Raw genomic sequence first — 21,708 nt, forward strand, 5'->3', positions numbered from 1 at the left:
TATGTTTTTGACTCCCTTTATTGAGTTAACAGAAAAACATGCAAACAAGAGTGAAGGCATAACTGGTAGTTTTGATAGCCTCACATGATATGAGATTTTAAAAAATAATATGGCAAAAGCAACAAATAGCAGAGGAAAGAGGGAGGAGATGGGTGGAGGTGGAGGGATATATTAGGGTGTGCCCCATCTTCCTTGTGCCGGCTGGTTTGCTCTCAGTCAGTATTGCAAAGCACCCTGTGGATGTAAATGTAAAAATAATTAGCTGCCATGAGCTTTCTATTGTTACCTCATTGTCAATGTTGCAAGTATGCCACAAACTACACCCTTTGACATTTAGTTTACACACCCTTAACACATGGACAAGATTGTGCATGAAACACCAAAGCTACAGTGAGGTAGGTGTGGTAAATTTACACTTTGACTTTACCTTTTATTGTTTGGAGTTAGCTCAGTCATCGTCATCATCGTCTTCAGGGACGAAGATGTCATGCTCCTCCAGGAGAGCCGCAAAGTTCTTGCTGATCAGAGTTCCAACGTACAAGAAAGGCACCACAACGGCTGTCATGCGAATAAGACCAAATGGTGTCTGGAAACAAAAAGGAGGTATAGTCAAGTGACATGAAAATTAAGAGTTTATGTAAGGCGTCCGGGACACAAGCTATTCTAACAAAACCAATCCCCTCATACTGCTCTGTGGTATTTTGGTCCAGATTTGGGATTATAGACAAGGGTTTATAATGAAAGTCCAACACAAATATCTAATATCTATTCTTGAGTTACAGGTACAAAGGATTGACTAATCACAGGCACAGGATATTGCCTTAAATATGAGCAGATTGTCTCTATCAGCTGTGAGACAGTGGGATCCAGTTCTCTCCTCAGTTGTCTCTGGCGATATTCCTTTTAATTTGGCTCTAGGCTACTGCCTCATGCTTCACTGTACTCGGCCTTTCTTGCCTTGACAACATGGCACACTAGATGTGTAGTTCCCATACAACTGAAACACAATATATTATCAGAGGCAAATGGTTACATTTGCACTTTATTTAAATGTCTTACATAATATGTCCATTGAAATGGCTAAACAAATAAGGGGTAATTACTTCCTGAACGCACGTCGTATAAACATGCATTCATTGGCTGACAGGTCGAACTCAGCGTGTGTTCTGTCTTTCAATTGGCTACAGCTGCTGTCAATCCAAACTGAAGTCCCGCCCACACTGTCAGTCATATTTTTGCTAGCTTTTCACTCGGTAACCAAAGCAGAATAAAGCTCACTTTTTCCGGTTTTGGTAAGATTGCCCCCGACGAGGTTGATACTACGGTCCTGCTCTGAGTCGACCTGGATATGTTGGATGTTTTCGAGCCGACGTTGCGGCAAATTTTACCCGCATTTTGGGTGAAAAGTCGCAGCCGCAGTGCACTTGACGCCATTTTTCCCAGTAATGTGATAGATAGGGTGGGACGTTGTGGGCGGGACTGGGCTGACTCTTATCTACGCGTCTTGACGGTGTTCTTTACCCATGATGTTGACGAGATGTTTAGGAAATCTAATTCAAACAATTCATTACTCTTTTATTAATTTCGCGTGAAGAAGAGGAATGCCTCTTCTGCGTTTGTAAGGTTAAAAAGTGACATTGAATGCGCATGTGACAATATTGTGGGATTTTCATTTCGATATTAAAACATTTTCTCTTATGATAGGCCTTATATTTTCACAAACAAAAAGTGGGTTCACCTGTATGTTAATTTATTTTATTTTACAAATATTATTTATCAACAACAAATAGAAATAAAAGCAAAAGTGAAGCATTGCAACTAAGCCAGGGTGTTTCATTTAATCAAAAACTATAATTAAATCAGGTGCGTTGAAAATCTTCTAAGTTTTTTTATTCTTCATAATAAATATTATATTATATATACAAGTGTTGACTTTGTCAGTATAACATAGGTGCCAGTCCATTTAGATGTGTGTATGATGATTTTAATCAATACATAATCCACCCGAGTAACTAAAGAGGGGTTTTCGACAATTATTGTGTTGGATGTAGGATATTCAAATACTTCCATCATGAGTTTACTTCAAGACTACAAAGGCATATACCGCCATTTCTACTATATATAAAGAACGGATTAGGACATTAAATAAAATAACATTATTTAAAACATTAATGTATTCTGTGTTACGTATAGGCCTACTGCTATTCCTTAGTCCCTGTAATGTGTAAACAATGTGAGATCTATTTTGAGTTGTGATGTTGTTTCTTTTTGACCATTAGCATTTGTGAATGTAGTATTTAATACATAAAATAAATAAGTAAAACAAAAATTGCAATTACACTATTTTACCATCAACATCTTTCTTATCATAAACATGTTTTTCCAAGAGGTGTAACGTCACCATACCATCGATGTGCGCGAGGCTGACTGCAGCACTTCCTCGAGGCGGGGGGAGGGACTAGAGCGCGCTCCGCGGAGACGCGCACGGGAGGGAAGTGGAAAGGCGGAAGAAAGGACGTTGAATAAACTTGCCAACTTCTAGCCGAGCAGCTAGAAATACAGTCAGAGAACTGTTATGTTACAGAATAACTGTTTAGTTATTTCTACACAGATATTTTGTTAGCTCACCCACCGGCCTGTCTGCGCAAAGATATCTGAGCTTTACTTTGCTAACACCTTCACTCACCGACACGGGACTCCAGCAGTTTTCAAACAGACGACCCGGAGCCGTCCCGCGTCACAAAGTCACATTTAGCTGCTGTGAAAGTGCTGTGATAACCGGAACATTGTTATAACGGAAACCACACACAGACACACACACATATAAGCACACATACAAACCAGCGGGATTCGGGCTGTTCCTCCTCGTGGGGAAAAGTTGTACGAGGGTCGGCGGTCTGTGGTGGAGCCGCGAGGCCTATAGTCAGGAGGCTGCATGTGTGAAGTGTGTCGCTGCCTGGGAGTTAGCTAAACCTGCAGAAACATGTCGGCCCAGGCTCAGATGAGAGCGATGCTGGACCAGCTCATGGGGACGGGGAGAGACGGTGAGCCGCTGCGGGGGAGCGGGGTTTCGGATCAGTGTGTGTTGATGCTAGCATTAGCCGGGGAGCTAACCGATGTCAGTGACAGTGAGGCATGCTCTGCAAACCACGCTAGCTAACATGAGGATAGCTAACCGGCTAGCTACCTGTTGTGTGTCAGTGTGCATGGCAAGTTAGGTTGTTGCCCATAGCTTCAACAACAGAGTTAAATCCCAGGTCAAATGTACGGTGTAATGTCTTGAGCGTGTAAAAAAAAAGTCTGTTTCATAGTATACTGTGTAAAATATGTTGTCCTTGTTGATGGTGCGAATGGAGCTGATGTGATTGAAGAAACCTTTCAGTCTCGATCTGACTATAGAGTATTATCGTATAGTACAAAACACGTTTTAAGAGCTGATCACAGTCAGTGGGCTCTCTTTTTTCCACTAGATGTTTTCCTTTATTCGACTATATGAGCACCTAACTTTTAGGATTAGCTGTTAACAGATGTTGGACTCATTCATTGCGAGTTTTAGATGCTCTACTTATGGTGCAGGGTTGTGGTCTGTGGGCTGACTGAAAACTAAACAAGGATCTTTGCTTTTGGGTTGTTGTTTTATTAAAGGAGATTCCATGCGGCAGAGAATCAAGTTCTCAGATGAGCGAGTCTGCAAAAGTCACCTCCTGGATTCATGCCCCCATGATATACTGTCTGGCACTGTGAGTATCATGTTAAAACACATGTACACAAAGAGCAATATAATAAACACTGTGATGAAAGTATTAGGGCCGCCATTGATATGTGTTCTAATCCAGCGCTTTTAACCTAAAATGACACAATGCCTACAAGCTCTAAGTGCTGTCTGAGTTTTAGGGCATTTATATTGTGTGAGCAGTGTAGGAGTCATATTTCTATAAAGTTTCATTTCATTTCAGGATCAAGTAGCATGTCATTATAGCACGTAATCATGATTGTAAACATACAGACAAGAGGCTACTCTTTTCATATGAACCTTAATGCTAATGTTTCACTTCATATTGAAGGTCAAAGGCCCGAAAGTGAAAAGGGAATCTGCAGTACTAGAAGATTGTACAATTTGATGTAACTTTTAGCTTGTCCAATATCTTTCTGTACCTTAAACCCTCAAACTTTCAATTAATCGAATGTGAATGTAAACAACACATATGCAGGAGTATAACGCAAAAACAAATTCAGTCTGTGTCAAAGATGTAGCCCTGCAGCACTGGGATTCAAAAGTGTCCCCTTATGCGATGCTTTTTTAATTGTTTTAAGACCTCAGGGAATTATGAGCATGAGAAATCTTAGCCGAGTGAAATGACGACGCGTACAAACACGGTGCATGGCTTTTTCCTTCTGATTTCTGCAGAGAATGGACCTGGGAGAGTGTATGAAGGTCCATGACTTGGCCCTGAGAGCAGACTACGAGATCGCTTCTAAGGAGCAGGAGTACTTCTTTGAACTTGATGTGAGTAACACACACACCCACACACACCATCGTTTGAAGCCCATTGAAAGCACCAGTAGTTGATGTCGCAGATAAAGTTGCTTCCACCCAATACAGTCAATTCCTAGATGCTTTTCCAAAACAGCAGATCAGAGTTTTTGTTAAGAAAATTGACACATCGGACTAGTTTAAAGATTAAATGTTGTTTAATGGTTCCCAGATTGTACTGTCGTCTGTGACACTTATGTTATTTAGCATTACTATTTAAGTAATAAGTGAATAACTCTGGTTTTCTATTTTAGCCTCTTTCATTTACAAGAATGTTAATGTTTGTTTTCTAAGTGCTGTTGTTGAGTTAAGATTGACTGCATTAAAAAATGAAGATAATTAAAAGGAGGAGTGGGCAGTGGGAGCACAGCAGATAAACCAGATTGTAATAGCAGGTAGAAACTGTACGTATACTATATATAGTCTCAGCAAATGGTACATTACAAATTCTAAAAAGTATTGATGACTTTTGAATGCATATCCACTTGGGATGTTAAGATTCACCGATTCGCATCGGTGCACCGGCATAAACGTTCAAGATGCGAGTGCACCGGTTGAAAGAGTGCACACCGGCTACAGTTTGGGCTGAACTCGCGATGCATCGATTGTAGCGTCTTTGCATCGGTAAAAAAACGATTCATTCATATAATATCCTGTCAGCAGAGACGATCTTTGATCTTTGCTTCGCACTACGGCGACCGAGAGTCTCAGTTATCAACACACATGGAAGTCAAAGAGAAACACAGCGCACCGAAAAATACCTACAAATCAAACGTTTGGCAACACTTTGGATTTTTCAAGAAAGACGGTCAACTTCAAAAATCGCTCGCAAATTGTAAACGGTGCTGTGCCGCTTTAAAGTACACAAGTAGTGCGAGGAACTTAGCAACGCTCATAAAAAGGCGACATAGGGTCTGCAGCTAAAAAGAGAAACCTGAAAGTTAGACATATGAGTTAAGTCACTCAGTGAGGTGTTCTGTCAGAGAGAGTGGTGTTTAGTTTACAGCAGCCTGTGACTGCCAATAATAGTTTAAATGTCTTCCTTACTGTAAGCAGTTAGGATAGAGCTGTTTGTGAAAGGTTATTTGTATTCTTTATTGTTCATATACAGTGGGGCAAAAAAGTATTTAGTCAGCCACCAATTATGCAAGTTCTCCCACTTAAAAAGATGAGAGAGGCCTGTCATTTTCATCCTAGGTATACCTCAACTATGAGAGACAAAATGAGAAAAAAAAATCCAGAAAATCACATAGTCAGATTTTTAAAGAATTTATTTGCAAATTGTGGTGGAAAATAAGTATTTGGTCAATAACAAAAGTTCATCTCAATACTTTGTTATATACCCTTTGTTGGCAATGACAGAGGTCAAACGTTTTCTGTAAGTCTTCACAAGGTTTTCACACACTGTAGCTGGTATTTTGGCCCATTCCTCCATGCAGATCTCCTCTAGAGCAGTGATGTTTTGGGGCTGTCGCTGGGCAACACGGACTTTCACCTCCCTCCAAAGATTTTCTATGGGGTTGAGATCTGGAGACTGGCTAGGCCACTCCAGGACCTTGAAATGCTTCTTACGAAGCCACTCCTTCGTTGCCCGGGCGGTGTGTTTGGGATCATTGTCATGCTGAAAGACCCAGCCACGTGTCATCTTCAATGCCCTTGCTGATGGAAGGAGGTTGTCACTCAAAATCTCACGATACATGGCCCCATTTATTCTTTCCTTTACACGGATCAGTCGTCCTGGTCCCTTTGCAGAAAAACAGCCCCAAAGCATGATGTTTCCACCCCCATGTTTCACAGTAGGTTTGGTGTTCTTTGGATGCAACTCAGCATTCTTTCTCCTCCAAACACGTCTAGTTGAGTTTTTACCAAAAAGTTCTATTTTGGTTTCATCTGACCATATGACATTCTCCCAATCCTCTTCTGGATCATCTAAATGCTCTCTAGCAAACTTCAGACGGGCCTGGACATGTACTGGCTTAAGCAGGGGGACACGTCTGGCACTGCAGGATTTGAGTCCCTGGTGGCGTAGTGTGTTACTGATGGTAGCCTTTGTTACTTTGGTCCCAGCTCTCTGCAGGTCATTGACTAGGTCCCCCCGTGTGGTTCTGGGATTTTTGCTCACCGTTCTTGTGATCATTTTGACCCCACGGGGTGAGATCTTGCGTGGAGCCCCAGATCGAGGGAGATTATCAGTGGTCTTGTATGTCTTCCATTTCCTAATAATTGCTCCCACAGTTGATTTCTTCACACCAAGCTGCTTACCTATTGCAGATTCAGTCTTCCCAGCCTGTTGCAGGTCTAACATTTTGTTTCTGGTGTCCTTTGACGGCTCTTTGGTCTTGGCCATAGTGGAGTGTGAGTGTTTGAGGTTGTGGACAGGTGTCTTTTATACTGATAACGAGTTCAAACAGGTGCCATTAATACAGTTAACAAGTGGAGGACAGAGGAGGCTCTTAAAGAAGAAGTTACAGGTCTGTGAGAGCCAGAAATCTTGTTTGTTTGTAGGTGACCAAATACTTATTTTACTGAGGAATTTACCAATTAATTCATAAAAAATCCTTCAATGTGATTTACTGGATTCTTTCCCCCCATTTTGTCGCTCATAGTTGAAGTGTACCTGGGATGAAAATTACAGGCCTCTCATCTTTTTAAGTGGGAGAACTTGCACAATTGGTGGCTGACTAAATATTTTTTTGCCCCACTGTAGAAACCACTGCTTTCTTAAATTGTTTAACTGTGAGGTGTTATACAATTGTACTGTACTCTGGAGAGTTTTTTAAGGTAAAAAGGAAACAGCATGATGGGATGTGCAGTACTAGCAGAGAGAACCAAATATGTAAAGCTCTTTTTTGTTAATTTATGATTTGCTGCATATGAGGAATAAAACAAAAATCCTCTGTCGTACCATATTGAAGTATCATTATTTTGCATAATGTTGAATCAAATCGTATCAAACTGCATCGCAACAGGGGTGTATCGCATCGCCTGGTGTTTCAGATTGATCGTTAATGTATCGTATCGTGGCAACGTATCGAGATGCGCATCGCATCGGCCTCAGTGATGGAGATGCACATCCCTAATATCCACATTTTCTTTAAAGAAGGTTTTAGGTTACCTAAGTAGAGTTTATTCTTGTAAACATTTTTTTTTTTTTTTTACACAAATGAAGACCCATTTATTTGAACAGTATCTGTGTTGTTTCCCAGGCTGCAGAACATCTTCAGTCCTTCATTGCTGACTGCGACCGCAGGACTGAGCTGGCTAAGAAGAGACTAGTGGAGACGCAGGATGAGATCAGCGCTGAAGTGGCTGCAAAGGTGACAAACCCACTGATGACATTGATCATGAGATCTTTATCAGGTCTTTGTGAATGCAGTGCTCTTTGCAATGAGTATCTTTTAAAAGTATTTCTCACAACAGCAATTCATTTATTTCTCTGTTTCTCCTGCTGCTATAAAAAAAAAGGCTGAACGCGTCCACGAGCTGAACGAAGAGATCGGGAAGCTGCTGGCCCGGGCGGAGCAGCTTGGGGGCGAAGGGAACGTAGACGAAGCCCAGGAGGTGCTGGAAATGGTGGAGAAGACGCGCGGCTTAAAGAAAGAAGCAGAGGTCAGAGAGATAATAACTGCTTTATTGTGACTAGTTTATTGCTGTAATTGATTATTAAAGAAGCAATAGCAATTATGCAAAAGGAGAAAAAAAGATGTCTCTTTAAAAAGTAAAGGTTTTTAGAAAAATCTTCATTTAATACCCAGTGCATTTAAGTGCTATATAACATTCTGGTATTAAAAGAAAACTAATCAATGAAAACAATAATGAATCACTCCTAAAATATGTACTATAACTTAAACAGATTAAACTCTGGCAATGTGTTTACATTTAAAATTGACATCAATTAATCAATAATAAGAGAACTTTCTCTGTGTGCTCTCGCTGCACATCGTTGATCTTTCTCTCCATCCTGATTGAAGCTGCATGACTCATCCAAACCCATCAAATCACCTCTGCACAGAAACCCACAGCAGGACTTATATCCACCATTACTTTTTACAGATAAGGGACGTCTGTTATCTTATCAATCATGACATTCTTTCAGCAAAACAAACACGTTCAGTGGACTGTAGGCATGAATGTGTTTGTCTCTCTCTAATACACACACTCACTATCTTCCTTTCTCCCTCTCGGGAACGTTGTGTCCAGCGGGAATTGCAATAACAACTCTCCAAACAAATAATTTTTTGGGGAGTAGGCAGGGGGCTATGGGGATCTTCCATTTAAAGTGATTTTTAAAACTCAGTTAATGGGGCTCATTCACTGGCGCTTCCACAAACAACAACCAACATAATTATTACATTCAAATGAAGTACATTATTCAAGTTTACATTAACTGTCTTTGGATAATTACACGGGACAAATGATCGGAAGCGCTCTCTTTTCCTCTCTCTCTCTCTCTCTCTCTCTCTCTCTCTCTCTCTCCTGACAGCCTGTCAGTATCGTCTCATGCAGCTCACTGATCCAGTAATGAGTGACCCGACAGAGAAGAATAAATATATTTATAATTAGTTTAGCTTGTTCCAGAGGTAGATAAAATAGCTAAGTGTGTTAGGTCTAACTCTTATGGCGCATTTCCACTACAGGACGGAGCTCGCTTTAAGCGTGCCGTGCCCGGCCTATTTTTGGTTGCGTTTCCACTTGGCGTAGTTCCGGCTAGGGGGTACTATTTCACAGTTTTTCTGGCCCCATAAAATTGAGGTTCTTTCCGGGCCAACAACCGGGCTGAGTCGGGCTGAGTATACTAAACTAGAGAGAATCGCTGGCAAGGGGGCTACAGCTACAACAACATGAACATTTTTGACCGTGATTTAATTGTAATACACGTTTCAAAATGATGCCGAAATGACAACATACTGATGCCGGTTACTAAAAACCATGAATTAATGCTTTGACAAGTCTGCAGACAGACGGCAGGCGAAAAACCTTTTTAAAATGTGTGTTTTCTGAACAGAGATCGGCTAAGCTAACGTTGTATATGCTCCGACCGTCCACACTCACAACAACGGCCTATACAGACATAAATAAACCAGCGACTGTATTCCCCATGACACAGACAGTCTGTGGTTTGTACTTGTTTAACTTTTGTCTAGTTTCTGAACAGATATGAGGAGCTGTGAGCTCTGAGGGCTAACGGCTGATGTTGTTTTTCTGTGGTTCTCATTGAAGATGACGTCACGGCTCCGCCTACACTGCGTTACTATAGTTACTGCCCCAGCTACTAAACTGTAATGGAAATGCAGCATGAAGTGAGCCAGTCCTAACGAGGCCTAGCCATACCGAGCGAGGCCCTGTAGTGGAAATGCGCCATTAGTGTGTGTTTTGCTCCGCTCACCGGTCCGTCACAGCGGGTGGAGCTGCAAGATTTCTGCTTCACACACGTTGCGTTGCATACCGCTATTTTACTGTCATTTTCGGACACCTTAAAATACTGCCAGACCGGTGAAGCCATTTTGGCGAGCTTGTTTTACAGAGAAAAGTGTCATGTATTTTACGTCTCGCGATCGGCATTTTTAGAGACCACCGATCGATCGGCAGAGAGTGAGTATCGGACGATATCGATCGGAGCATCCCTACTTGTCTGTTGTTCTCTCAAAAGAAATCTTTGCACCATTAGTGCCAACAGGAGTGAGCTCCGGTGAGACTGAGAGGCGCAGGTTAAACAATGATTTTTAGTCTTAAGTGACCCGTTGTCACATTTGTTTTACTAAACGGTAACCTCAAATAGGTTTCCGAAAATTGATAACTCCAGAAATCAATGTTTTTAGTTGTAAAGGAGTGACATTTTAATACGTGTCATATACCCCAACAAAGCTTAAAATGAAGTCCAATCTTTATAATGCAGGCATGATGAAATGCAAATTAAAATCTCTAGTGTCTTTTATGCTGTGTCTTTTGTTAGATTATTCTTTTCTATGCTCCCCAGTCTTACAATGTTTTGTTGTTTCAGGATGTCTACAGAAACTCGATGCCAGCCTCCAGCTTTCAACAACAGAAACTCAGGGTGTGCGAGGTGTGCTCTGCGTACCTCGGTCTTCACGACAACGATCGTCGTCTAGCTGACCACTTTGGGGGCAAACTGCACATCGGCTTCATAGAAATCCGTGAGAAGCTTGAAAAGCTTAGGGTAAGGGCACTGGAGCTAGCATGCATATGACTACTTCACTAACCCACTTGATTTTTTTAAAATAAGAACCCTCAGTTATGTTCCATTATTTGTGTTATAGCTAACATAGAACATAATTAGTTGCTGGTATTCATTTTATGTATGTGCTATTTTTTTGGTTTAATTCCAGAAAGCTGTAATAGAGAAACAAGAAAGAATGCGAACAAGAAGACGAGAGGAACGTGAAAAAGATGACGAAAAAGAGCGGGAGTGGGAGGTGGAGCGAGAAAAAGAGCGGGAGCAGGAACGAGAGCAAACCTGGGAGAGAGAAAGGGAGAAGGAGCGGAGAAGGTGGGGAAAACGTCCATTGTTGCTGCTTACTGGAGTCGTCATGGCATGAAATTGACACTATGATAATCATCTCAGAAAAAAGAAAATCAGGAATTATTATTATCATTACTGTGATCAGTTAAATGATCTTTTTAAGGAATTTAAAAACAGGCAAAACCTTTTGTATTAATTGGTGTTGTGTTACAACCATATAGCTTACACATCAATTGTTCAGTGTCGGCTGGAAACTAACTGATTTGTTTTTCTATCCGTCTTAGGTCGAGATCTAGAAGTGGAGAACGCTACAGGTATGTCTATTTGGACCACAATCAATAATACACATTTTAAAAACGTATAAAGTGATCAGTACACAGTTCAGAGGTTGACACGGATCTGATGCATGAGGTGTAACGGCACACATATCAAAGTTTGAGCAGAATTGTTGGACATGAAAAAATACATTTCTGGGTTTCCTTCTCTGACATTAAGACCACAGTGGCCACGAACAAAATACCAACAGAATCAGTGTTAAATTAAATTAATAGAAGTGCTATCGTGTCTTTAATGACTCCAGCTATTAGGGGTGCACCGAATGGGAAATTCTTGGCCGAAACCGATACCGAAAATAGGAAACAGTTGGCCGAATGCCGAAAGGCCGAAAATGATTAATAGAAATATATATATACAGTAATTTTCGGACTATAAGACGCACCTAAATATAAGCCGCAGCAGCTAAATTGAATGATTTGTACATATATAAGCCGCACTGGACTATAAGCCGCAGGTGTTTTAATGTTTAATTACCATATGTAAGGGTTCGTGCACAGAGGGGATTGTCGGGAAAGAGATGGCTGTTTGAGGAAGCTCCCATTTATTAACATTTCAACAAACAAGTTGCATATTTGCATAACGTATTCAAACGTTACCATTTAGTGCAATAGTAGCTACAGAACATGTACTGTGCTAACTGTACTGTATCACATAGCGTTTCAGACACACAAACTTTTCAACTTCCAAACTTTTCAACTTTCAAACTTAAACGGTGCGCTCCCAGCGCACGTTTAACACCTTTGCACAAACTGTCTCGCTCTCGTAATGTCTGTCTGTCTTGCTCTCGTTCTGTCTCTCGTACCACTCTCGGTTCCACTTTTACTTTTGCGCGCTACCTGCCGGCCTCCAGCTTTTCCTGCTGGAGCCCGCCGCTTAAAGGTGGGGGGCGCGGACCGGCCATAGAGCCCATAGAGTTAAAGGTGGTGGACTGTAACCTCTAAAATCCATAGATTTAGGAGGTCCCCTAGTGGCCGTTAGCTGTAAAAATCCATAAATTAGCCGCACCGTTATATAAGCCGCAGCGTCGAAAAATCTGAAAAAAGGCGCGGCTTATAGTCCGAAAATTACGGTGTGTGTGTATATATATATATATATATATATATACATTTTTTACCAATGTTGTTCAGCTACCTGATTATGGAAAAAGACATGATTATGGCAAAACTTAACTTAAATAATAATCACTATAATGGGTCCATAAAACATTTATTCAGCACTTTTGAATGCATACAGCACATTAATTCCAAGTCAAGTGCATTTTCTTGTCTCTATAGGATAACTACAACAAAGTGCATTCAGAACAAAGCCAAGGTGCTTTAAAACTGCATAAACATCTAGGCCAGTAGGCCTACAACAAAATAGTGTAAATAAAGACTGTAACAGCAAGGCCTTCAACAACAAATGCACCTATAAGTTTGGTAACCTAACGTGTTATTGTGATGACGTAATCAAAACGCGGCGACAAGCACGGCGCGTGACCATGCTCGCAGCTGGCTCACAGCCAACATGTCTGCCGCTTGGAGATATTTCAAAATATCAGAGAGAGGGGCGCGGATTGCGATTTGTAAAACGTGTTCAGCTGACATTTCTCGAGGGGGTGTAACTGCAAAGACTTTCACCACTTCGGGATTACTCCACCACTTGAAATCAAAACACCCGGACAAATATGCGGAACCCTGTTCTCTGACATTCGGTGATATTTTTGCGGTGCTAAAACCCTTTCGGCCGAAAGGGCCTTTTTAACCATTTTCGGCCGATAATTTTCGGTGGCCGAATATTCGGTGCATCCCTACCAGCTATTGTGAAGGCCAGAATCAACCAACTTAATTAAGATCAAGAGGAGATCTATCGGAATGCTTTTAACTGAGAATCGATAGCTTACGGCAATTTATGAGGGTTTTTTTTTTACATATACTTTAAGATCAGTTTTATTAATCGAAATATTTTTTCCAGGGACGGGGGAACTTCGTCCTCACACCATTCAAGACGCCACCGCTCCTCTCGCTCCAGAGAAGAAGCTGGAGAGCGGGCTGGAGATCGAGCTGTGGATCGCAGTGGAGATCGGGCCGTGGATCGCAGTGGAGAGCGGGCGGTGGATCGCAGTGGAGAGCGGGCCGTGGATCGCAGTGGAGAGCGGGCCGTGGATCGCAGTGGAGAGCGGGCCGTGGATCGCAGTGGAGAGCGGGCCGTGGATCGCAGTGGAGAGCGGGCCGGGGAACGCAGTGGAGAGCGGGCCGTGGATCGCAGTGGAGAGCGGGCCGTGGATCGCAGTGGAGAGCGGGATCGAGAGAGGAAACATCGACACAAGGAGCGGCATCGCTCACGCTCCCACTCTCATAGGAGCAAAAGGAAGAGGTGTGGCTTTTTACTCATCACTGAAACTTCAATAAAGCATCATCAGGGTGGGACTTACTTAACTAACAGCAAATGGTAAACGGACTGTCTTTTATGTAGAGCTGTCTCCGGTCTTTATGACTCATCAAAGTGCTTTACATTTAAAAGTCATCATTCACGCCCTCATTTTTACCTAATTCCAATTCATTTTTATTTAAATATAGAATGGAACAACTGTCACTAAACACATTTTCTCTGGGATAAATAAAGAGTTTGATTATGATTCTGGTGTAACGAGTGATAGCAGACATCGTGTCGTATAGTTGTCTTCCGTCGGATGAAAAAACATATTGCAAGTTTAATTTTGAAAACATGAATTATTTTCTTGAGGTTGATCAATCTGCGGCTGTTGGTTACTCCTCAGGTCCTCCAGAGAAAGGTCATCTCACACTCGCGACGGAGAGCCCTCGCCGTCCCAGGACAAGGGGAGAGTGGGTGCAGCGGTGGAGGGTTGGCGTGAGGACAAGGCGGAGAGCGGCGAGTGGGAAGACAGGGAGAAGTCCCCCCCCACCGTAGACACAGCCAGGAACGAAAGGGAACGAGAGAGATCCCTGTCCTTAGAACGGGACCGGCGTTCCAGCTCCGAGGAGCGAGAGTCCGGCGAAATATGAACAAGAAGCCTCCAATGTCTTTGATTTGGATACATAATTACTGAAAAGAGCATGGAGAGATGAGTGTCGGAGTGAATGTGTGTTCATGTTAAAGGTGGGACATTAGCCGGGGTGGATGGTGGAAACTTTACATGGGAATGAGGGAACAACTTCAGCGGTGGTGGTCAACGAGACATTTAAATCCAACTTTTATAAGACTGATGTGTGAGGCTGGTGTGACCCGGAAGCAGACATTTTTTTTATGCCATCTTGTCGATCTTATGTACAGTTATTTTTGACAGAGTGAAGAGACAGCAGTCATACTTTGAGTCTGTTTTTATTTTACACTCATGAAGTGCTGTTATTTTTGTATTATTAGTTAGTACTTCAATGTTGACAATGTTTTTTTCCTGTTCCTTTAGGAATCAGTTTCAGTAGCTGTGGTTTCCTTTACCCGGGGTGACCTCATTAGCATGGCGTCCCTCAGTAATGTTTTAAATGAGCTGTGAATGACTGAAGGCTCCTCTGATGTTTGTGTTTTATTCGCTGCCTTCAAGCCATAACAATCTCATTTGGGAAATCCGACACATCACCAAGAATGACTTTAACTTACAGTGATAAGCCTGTCCTTTGAAAACTAACTCACTTGTCCCCACTGAAAGAATAATCCAAATATTTCTGCTCAGTTCCTGACTTGTGAATGCATAAACATGATGTGCATATTTGCAGACTGACACTTAAAGGCCCAGGGATTTGTGTCCTGTTTGCTGTGATACAACCTGGAGGTATATGGGGAATGAATCTACTTTGCTGTGCCACCATTATGAAAATAAAATGTTCTGCTTCTATTCACATTTCTTTTCATATCATTTTTTTAATGTTCAGTTTGTGTTTTGGGGGTTTTAACTAAATGATTTGGTTTTACCATTTATAAATAGTGTGAAAAACCTAATTAAATATATATTTGTATATATTATATATCTGAGAAGGTTCATGGGTCAGGATGATTTAATTAGTGCAGTGGTAGAAGTATTCAGATCTTGTAGGTAAAAGTATAAATAATCTGTTATAAATAAGTTATTTATTTGAAAAAAATGTTTTTTGTCAATGTATTGAACATGTCAGAAACAAAACATACAACAATAATAATAATATATATTTTTTCTTATAACAATAATTATAACAAACAGATAAAAAAAACGTTCAAGGTACAAAAAAATAAAAATAAATCCTCAAATAGTCTCTGTCTCTCTGTCATGTTCAAAGGGTGCAAGAAGAAGCTCAAAACGTTTCTGGTCCTACCCCATCTAGCGCACATTTTCCTTAGATTAGGTCATCGTCTTCAGCGTCATGTTCGTCATGTTGTAAACACATTTTTTTTTTTAAAACAATCAAAAAGAAATAACAAATATGAGTTTACAGGTCCTGCTCATAACCATTAATGATTTGGCTTAAGTAAAGGGTCGAATGTTTTAGCATTAAAATAGAACACATTCATAAGCAAGTATGCAAAACTGCCTATTTACATAATATTGGATTCAAAATATGGTCTAAGCGTTGCTAATGTTGCAGCCAGGAATTTTGGACCTTATTTACAATAATGTACTGCTCAGTGGCTTAATCCATAAAATGCATAATAACCTTTATATATACAGTCTATGATAACACAGTTGGTCATATTGTGTACTATAATATGAAATACATATCTGAGGTATGTATTATTAACTAAAGCTTTTTAAATAAATGTGAATTAAAATGTATAATTTTTAACAGATATTTGTTAACAGCTGTCAGCTGCATTCGTTTCCTAAATCCCTGATGCAGCGTTTTGCTCCAGGAGTAAAGTCTGTACTTGCGATGCTTCATCACGGCTGAACTGTGAAACCCCCGGCAGCCTGCAGGGGGCGCAAAGCTACTGCCTGTGGAGGGAGAGCGTGATGACGTCAGTGGAAAAACGTGATGTCAGACGCACGTTCAGAAAAGAAGCGCGAGTGAGTATGAAATGAGCAGAGAGGATTGTTTACAACATTTTCTTCGGAACGGGGATTGTTTTGAGTGTTTACATCAGGATGTCTTTGCTGAAGCCCTTTAGTAAGCTGCCTGGTTTGAACACAGCGAACATCCTGGTGAGTTTGTGTTTTATTATAGCTTTAAATGTTAAACTTTACAGAGATAGTGCGATGTTGTGTTTTAGTTGCTCGCGATGACAGGACCTAAGGTGTTTAGTCATTTACCCCCAATCAAATGCACATTTACTGTTAATAATTTTTTGTTTTTGTTATGCCTTACATAGTAATACCTAACTTTATCCAAACAAAGCACACTTATAAGGTATAATAGTCTACTTGTAGCCTATTCGAATAGGCTATGGCTGTCTGAATTAATAGATGTACCCACTTCTATTTTCTGCTAAGTTATTACTTCTAATGTTACTCCGATAGATTTGGGAGGTGAGGTAGCCTGCTGTTTACTCAAATAACGTTACATTTATTATATAACTTAAAGGGGACCTATCATGCAAAATGCACTTTTGTACTTCTTTTATACATGAATATGTGTCCCCGGTGCTCACCAAGTGTCAGAAAACACAACCCTCTCTATTTTCCTTCATACCCAAATCTAAAAAAAAAAAAGAGCCAATAGAGCGAAATGAGGCATGGCTAAAATGCAGGATCTTTTAGGTATTTTGAAAAAAAAACTATATTTATATACTTTATATAGGTATGGCCCTACAATATATTGTTCAACAAATATAGCATGATAGGTCCACTTTAAACACTAGTTAGGCAATAGATTATGATTATTGAGACAGAATATACCTCACTAATAGACTATTATATTTTAATACAGATTAGGCTATTTAGCAGTATATGAAGTGATATGAGCATGAGCATAAAGAGTACTTTTACTTTTGGTACTTTAATTATATTTGATTTTAATACCTTACATTAAATATACTTTTTAATGCTTGAATTTCTTGTTTACCATTGACTTTTTACAATTTAGTTTTGCTACTTTACCTAATTAAAGGATCTCAGTTTCACATGAACCTCACCATGAACATAGGAACACTAATTATTATTATTTTTAAAACATTACAAAAAAACCACATGTTCCTTAAAGAAGTGTTTCCAAACGCTGGGGTCAGCACTCCTATACAATAATGTGTTACATTTTAATATTGTACTTGATGTGAGCAGAATCTGACAACCTTTCTGTACATGAGATCTAATGAAGGTGTATTCTCTGTCAGATGAATAAAAAAATGTTTGTCTTTAGATTATAGTGGGTATAGTGGGTGTATTACACAAAAGTTACACACAATGCATAAACTGAAGCAAAGTACCAGCACCTAATGAAGTATATTATAGGCTATTGAGTTAATTTCAACAACATATTCAAGTACATATTGAAGGACATCTTCAGTAAATCCTGTGCTGCTTTAATTTGAATCACAGTGTCATATCATCCAGCTTTGTGCTGACATGGTTTGTTTGTCCTCCAGCTGGTGGAGAGTGAGGAGCAGTTTCAGAAAAGTTTAGCAGACGTTCTGGTGGAGGAGACCGTCGTCACTGTGAATGTGTGAGTACTGCTGCCTCCTTTTAAACTGCTCCGCTCAGACACAGGAAATGGTCAGTAATATCACAACTGGAACCACCATCTTCTAACCCTTATTATTATTTAAAAAATGTTGCATATGCTAATGTTTTGTTTATTGTCAATGCATTATATTTTTTAAACCCTCATACACCCGACCTGAATTGTCTGATGACATGAACACATCATAAACATCTGTATGATTTAGCCTCTGTTTGCTACATAAAGGTGAACATATTCATATTTTACCCATCAGGAGACTAGCTAAGAGTCTGCCTCTGCCCAAGGAGAATGAGGAGAGCCGACCGAGGATAGACCTGGTGGTGTTTATCATCAACCTCACCTCAGAGCTCAGGTAACTTTCACATCCTCCCATATTTGTATTTGAATCACCTCAACACAGAAGAAAAATATCTACCATTATGTTTTCAAGGTTAAAGGTCTTTAATTAAATACAATGAAACAGTCCAATATTAGTTTGTCTCCTGGCGTCCCAATCCAGAAAAAGAAGTAATCAAAGTGGTAACACACATTGATTACTGTGGGTACTTAATTTCTCTCAATGGAAGAGGCAGAGAGGTGGGTGTTTTTCATCTGCTGGTGGACTACCGGGGAGATTTACAGCAGGAGCACACGCTTGCCTCGGGGAGGGAGAAAAAGAGAAACAGCCAGAGCCCTGCCTCTCCCCACCTCTGCTGCTAAATCCACCGCCGAGAATTAACAGAAAAGCAACCATGGCAACCATGCTCGGGAAGTCTTTTTCGCTGCTTTTGGTGTATTTTGTGGCGGAAGTACAGCGCCACTTACAGGCCCGGCATATGTACTACAGCGTCTCCAGCGCTTACGAGCGGTCTCGTGTGAACGGACACGTTAATTGAGCTGATTGCGTGTGAACGGAAGACTTTTTTGATATCGAATTTGATTCCTTTTCCTTTGCGTTCCCGTGTAAACGAGGCCTTAAAGTCATTTCAATAATAAGATAAAGGCTTCAATTGTCTGTAAATGTACATTGAAAAGGCAGAATTTTATTTGCTAAAAGCTGTATGAACCCTGAATAGATTATATAATAACTAATCGTTTTACATGTATAATTATTTTGTCTTCTTATAGTTTCCAGTCAGCAGAAGCTTCCCTGAAATATTTGGACCCTGGATATTTACTTGGAAAAGTCTGCTTCATGGTTACTAATGGTACGTCGACGGGTTCAGTTCTTAGTAGAAGTGTTTTCCTACTCTCTTCAGCTTCTTGAATCAAATTTTAAGATGGACATAACAGGAACAAAAGATTTAACATGAAGCATAGATCTATCACTATTATATGTACCTCATGCCTCCCTTGGTTGTTTCTTAAACGAGCAGCCTTTCTGTGTCTCAGACTGACCCGCCGCTCTGTCATGAATCTGTCTCTTGTAGCTCGTAATGCGTCAGTGCCGACCGAGCGGCTGGACGCTGTCAGGAAGCTCGCTGCAGCGCTTTACTGCCCCTTACTGTTTGCAGAGGATCAGGTTTGAATCAACCTTTCACACAAAGATTTATGATGGTTTAAACTGATTCGTCATTACAGAGACAAATGTATGTGTAGAAAAAGGGGAAGACATAGATTTGAACAATAGCCAGTAACAGGATATATGAGGGTCTTTAACAATCTAAAGAAGACGAAGTTATTTTATAGGGGCCGCAAATTAGGAATATCTTCTTCATCTATTAATCTGGATATTATTTTCTAGATTCATTTTTAAAAAGTATTGAGGGATGGCTGTTATCATTCCCCCCAGATATTTCGTTTGTCTGCATTGGATATTGCTATGGATATTGATATTAGGACATTGCATATTGCAACAGTTTAAAACCCCATGATATTCAGTTTACTATCATATACAACAAAGAAAAGCATCCAATCCTTACTTTAGAGAAACTATACCCAGCTACATATTTCCATGAAAACAGACAACAGTATGACTGCATGCTATAAAAAAAACGATGCCATTTCGACACATCATTTGAAAGTTTCTCCGTAGTGTTTCTTTCAAACTCCTGTGTGATGCTTTCCCCTCCAGACACCAGACGGTGTGACCAATGCTACAAAGCGGCTGCTGATCATCCTGAAGGTGTCGGCTGGTCTTGTTCCCATGGCTACCGCTCTCTACCTGTCCAGCCTGACGAGCTGCACCGTCCCCCCCGACATCGACCAGCCAAGCTTCGATTAGCTCCTGTTTTCTCTGGAGGGGTGTCTCTCACTTTTTTGTTTGTTTCATGTATATTTATTTGTCGTGGCCAAGAACACATCAGCATGGTTTTTCAAAAGATCCTTTTGAACTTCAAACGGTTATCTAATGGACTGGCTAATAGCTACAATAAAAGCCTTTTTCTTTTTTTGTTTAATGGATCTGTTAAAGACTGCACACTCATAGTGCTGGCACACTTTTTGGCAGATTACATCTCTTCTCTACAGTTTCCTGGCTGTTCTCCACTGTCATTTCAGCACAGCTCCTCTTACCTTAAACCTAAACAGAGATCTGATCACAGATTGTAAACACCTGTGTGTGTGCAGGGCTTTACATCCCACTGTGCTGTGGGATCAACAAATATCAGTCAGCTGGTTTTTGTATATCAATGAGAACATGATGCTGAGAACATGATGCTGCAAAGCTTAATTAAAAACATCGTATATATAATGATAATACTTTACAGTATGCTTTTTATGTACATATTCTGTAATATATGTGTTTTTTATGGTTCTATTGCTTCCATCAGGTAAATAGTGAAAATACAAGAAATTAAGGATGTGTTTGAACAGTAAAAGACTAGTATTTATCTTTATTATTCTGACATTTGGTTTGAAAAGTGCTTTTAGAGCAGCTTTTTGTTTTTTAAAAAACTTTTCTGGCTCTTCACTTTCTTCAGTCATATTCAAGAACAGGGCAAACCCCATTTGATAGTTATTGTATTTGAAATGTAAATGTTGTTTTATTACACTCTTGGATTGTAATTTCAATCTTAACTATACTACATTTGGTGACTCAAAAAACTAAATGTTAATGATATAAAAAAATGATATTTAAAATATATTACTTTCCATCATACATGTCAGCAGCCCACGGGGGAGGCAGCGGTGTCTCCCCCAGGGTGTGACGAAAGGCCCTGTGCCTGGTGTCACGTCCGCATGCATGCCCTAACGTGCAAACACACACACACACACGCTATTAATAGTTGGGTTATCATCGTGGCAATTATCTATCAAACAACAAAACATTGTTGTAGCATGAAGTCAGAAACTCTGAGGCACAAGGGGTCAGGATGTGAATGACAATGATAACCAAAATATGTTTCACCTTCTCCATCATAAATAGGCATTTGATTGGTCAACCAAAAGAAAAGAGGTCTGGTGTCTACATTTGTAAGATAGTGACTATTTTGTCAGTTGAAGTTGCAAGGAACAAAGGGAGACGTTTCAAATGCAGTTTGAAGTTTTGATATCAAATTTGAGTGTGACAGTTTTAAGCACAACAGACTTTAAGCTAACCCTAACCCAGTGAATTATACATTAACCATTTCACCTATGGGTTCAAACACATTGCAGAGAGCTAATGATATGTTAATGAGCCATCATTAAGTTTGTTAGCAGAAGCAACAGGGTCATACGTTGTGTCAGGTTTCTAAGAACTGAAAGATAATATTGTGTGAGGCTCTTTGGGGACATTGCTGCGTTAAGTGCTTTTAAAAAATATATATATATATTACGTGTGAGTTTCTGTCTGCATTTGTTTGTGAGAGCTA

The 21,708-nt window shown here is 40.3% G+C and overlaps 3 protein-coding genes across 3 annotated transcripts; 2 read left to right on the plus strand and 1 right to left on the minus strand.

The window, feature by feature from the left end:
• Positions 1-2: 2 nt before the first annotated feature.
• LOC307031534 (essential MCU regulator, mitochondrial-like) lies at positions 3-1,468 on the minus strand. The gene is made up of 3 exons (XM_079668727.1): positions 1,279-1,468; positions 428-586; positions 3-234 (listed from the first exon to the last, which is right to left on the minus strand). Exons 1-2 carry the CDS (start codon positions 1,432-1,434, stop codon positions 449-451), a joined length of 294 nt encoding a protein of 97 aa, XP_079524853.1. The 5' UTR covers positions 1,435-1,468; the 3' UTR covers positions 3-234; positions 428-448.
• Positions 1,469-2,442: 974 nt separating this feature from the next.
• LOC307031525 (uncharacterized protein) lies at positions 2,443-15,189 on the plus strand. Its single transcript, XM_079668717.1, has 10 exons — positions 2,443-3,044; positions 3,646-3,740; positions 4,409-4,507; positions 7,741-7,851; positions 8,000-8,143; positions 10,536-10,712; positions 10,882-11,042; positions 11,300-11,329; positions 13,305-13,706; positions 14,110-15,189. Exons 1-10 carry the CDS (start codon positions 2,984-2,986, stop codon positions 14,354-14,356), a joined length of 1,527 nt encoding a protein of 508 aa, XP_079524843.1. The 5' UTR covers positions 2,443-2,983; the 3' UTR covers positions 14,357-15,189.
• A 1,119-nt stretch (positions 15,190-16,308) lies between these two features.
• Positions 16,309-21,678, plus strand: pane1 (proliferation associated nuclear element). Its single transcript, XM_079655068.1, has 6 exons — positions 16,309-16,461; positions 17,841-17,917; positions 18,189-18,287; positions 19,043-19,122; positions 19,345-19,436; positions 19,989-21,678. Exons 1-6 carry the CDS (start codon positions 16,405-16,407, stop codon positions 20,136-20,138), a joined length of 555 nt encoding a protein of 184 aa, XP_079511194.1. The 5' UTR covers positions 16,309-16,404; the 3' UTR covers positions 20,139-21,678.
• Positions 21,679-21,708: the final 30 nt, after the last annotated feature.

Source organism: Notothenia rossii (assembly GCF_949606895.1).
Source record: "Notothenia rossii genome assembly, chromosome: 1".
NCBI classification, from domain to species: Eukaryota; Metazoa; Chordata; class Actinopteri; order Perciformes; family Nototheniidae; genus Notothenia; species Notothenia rossii.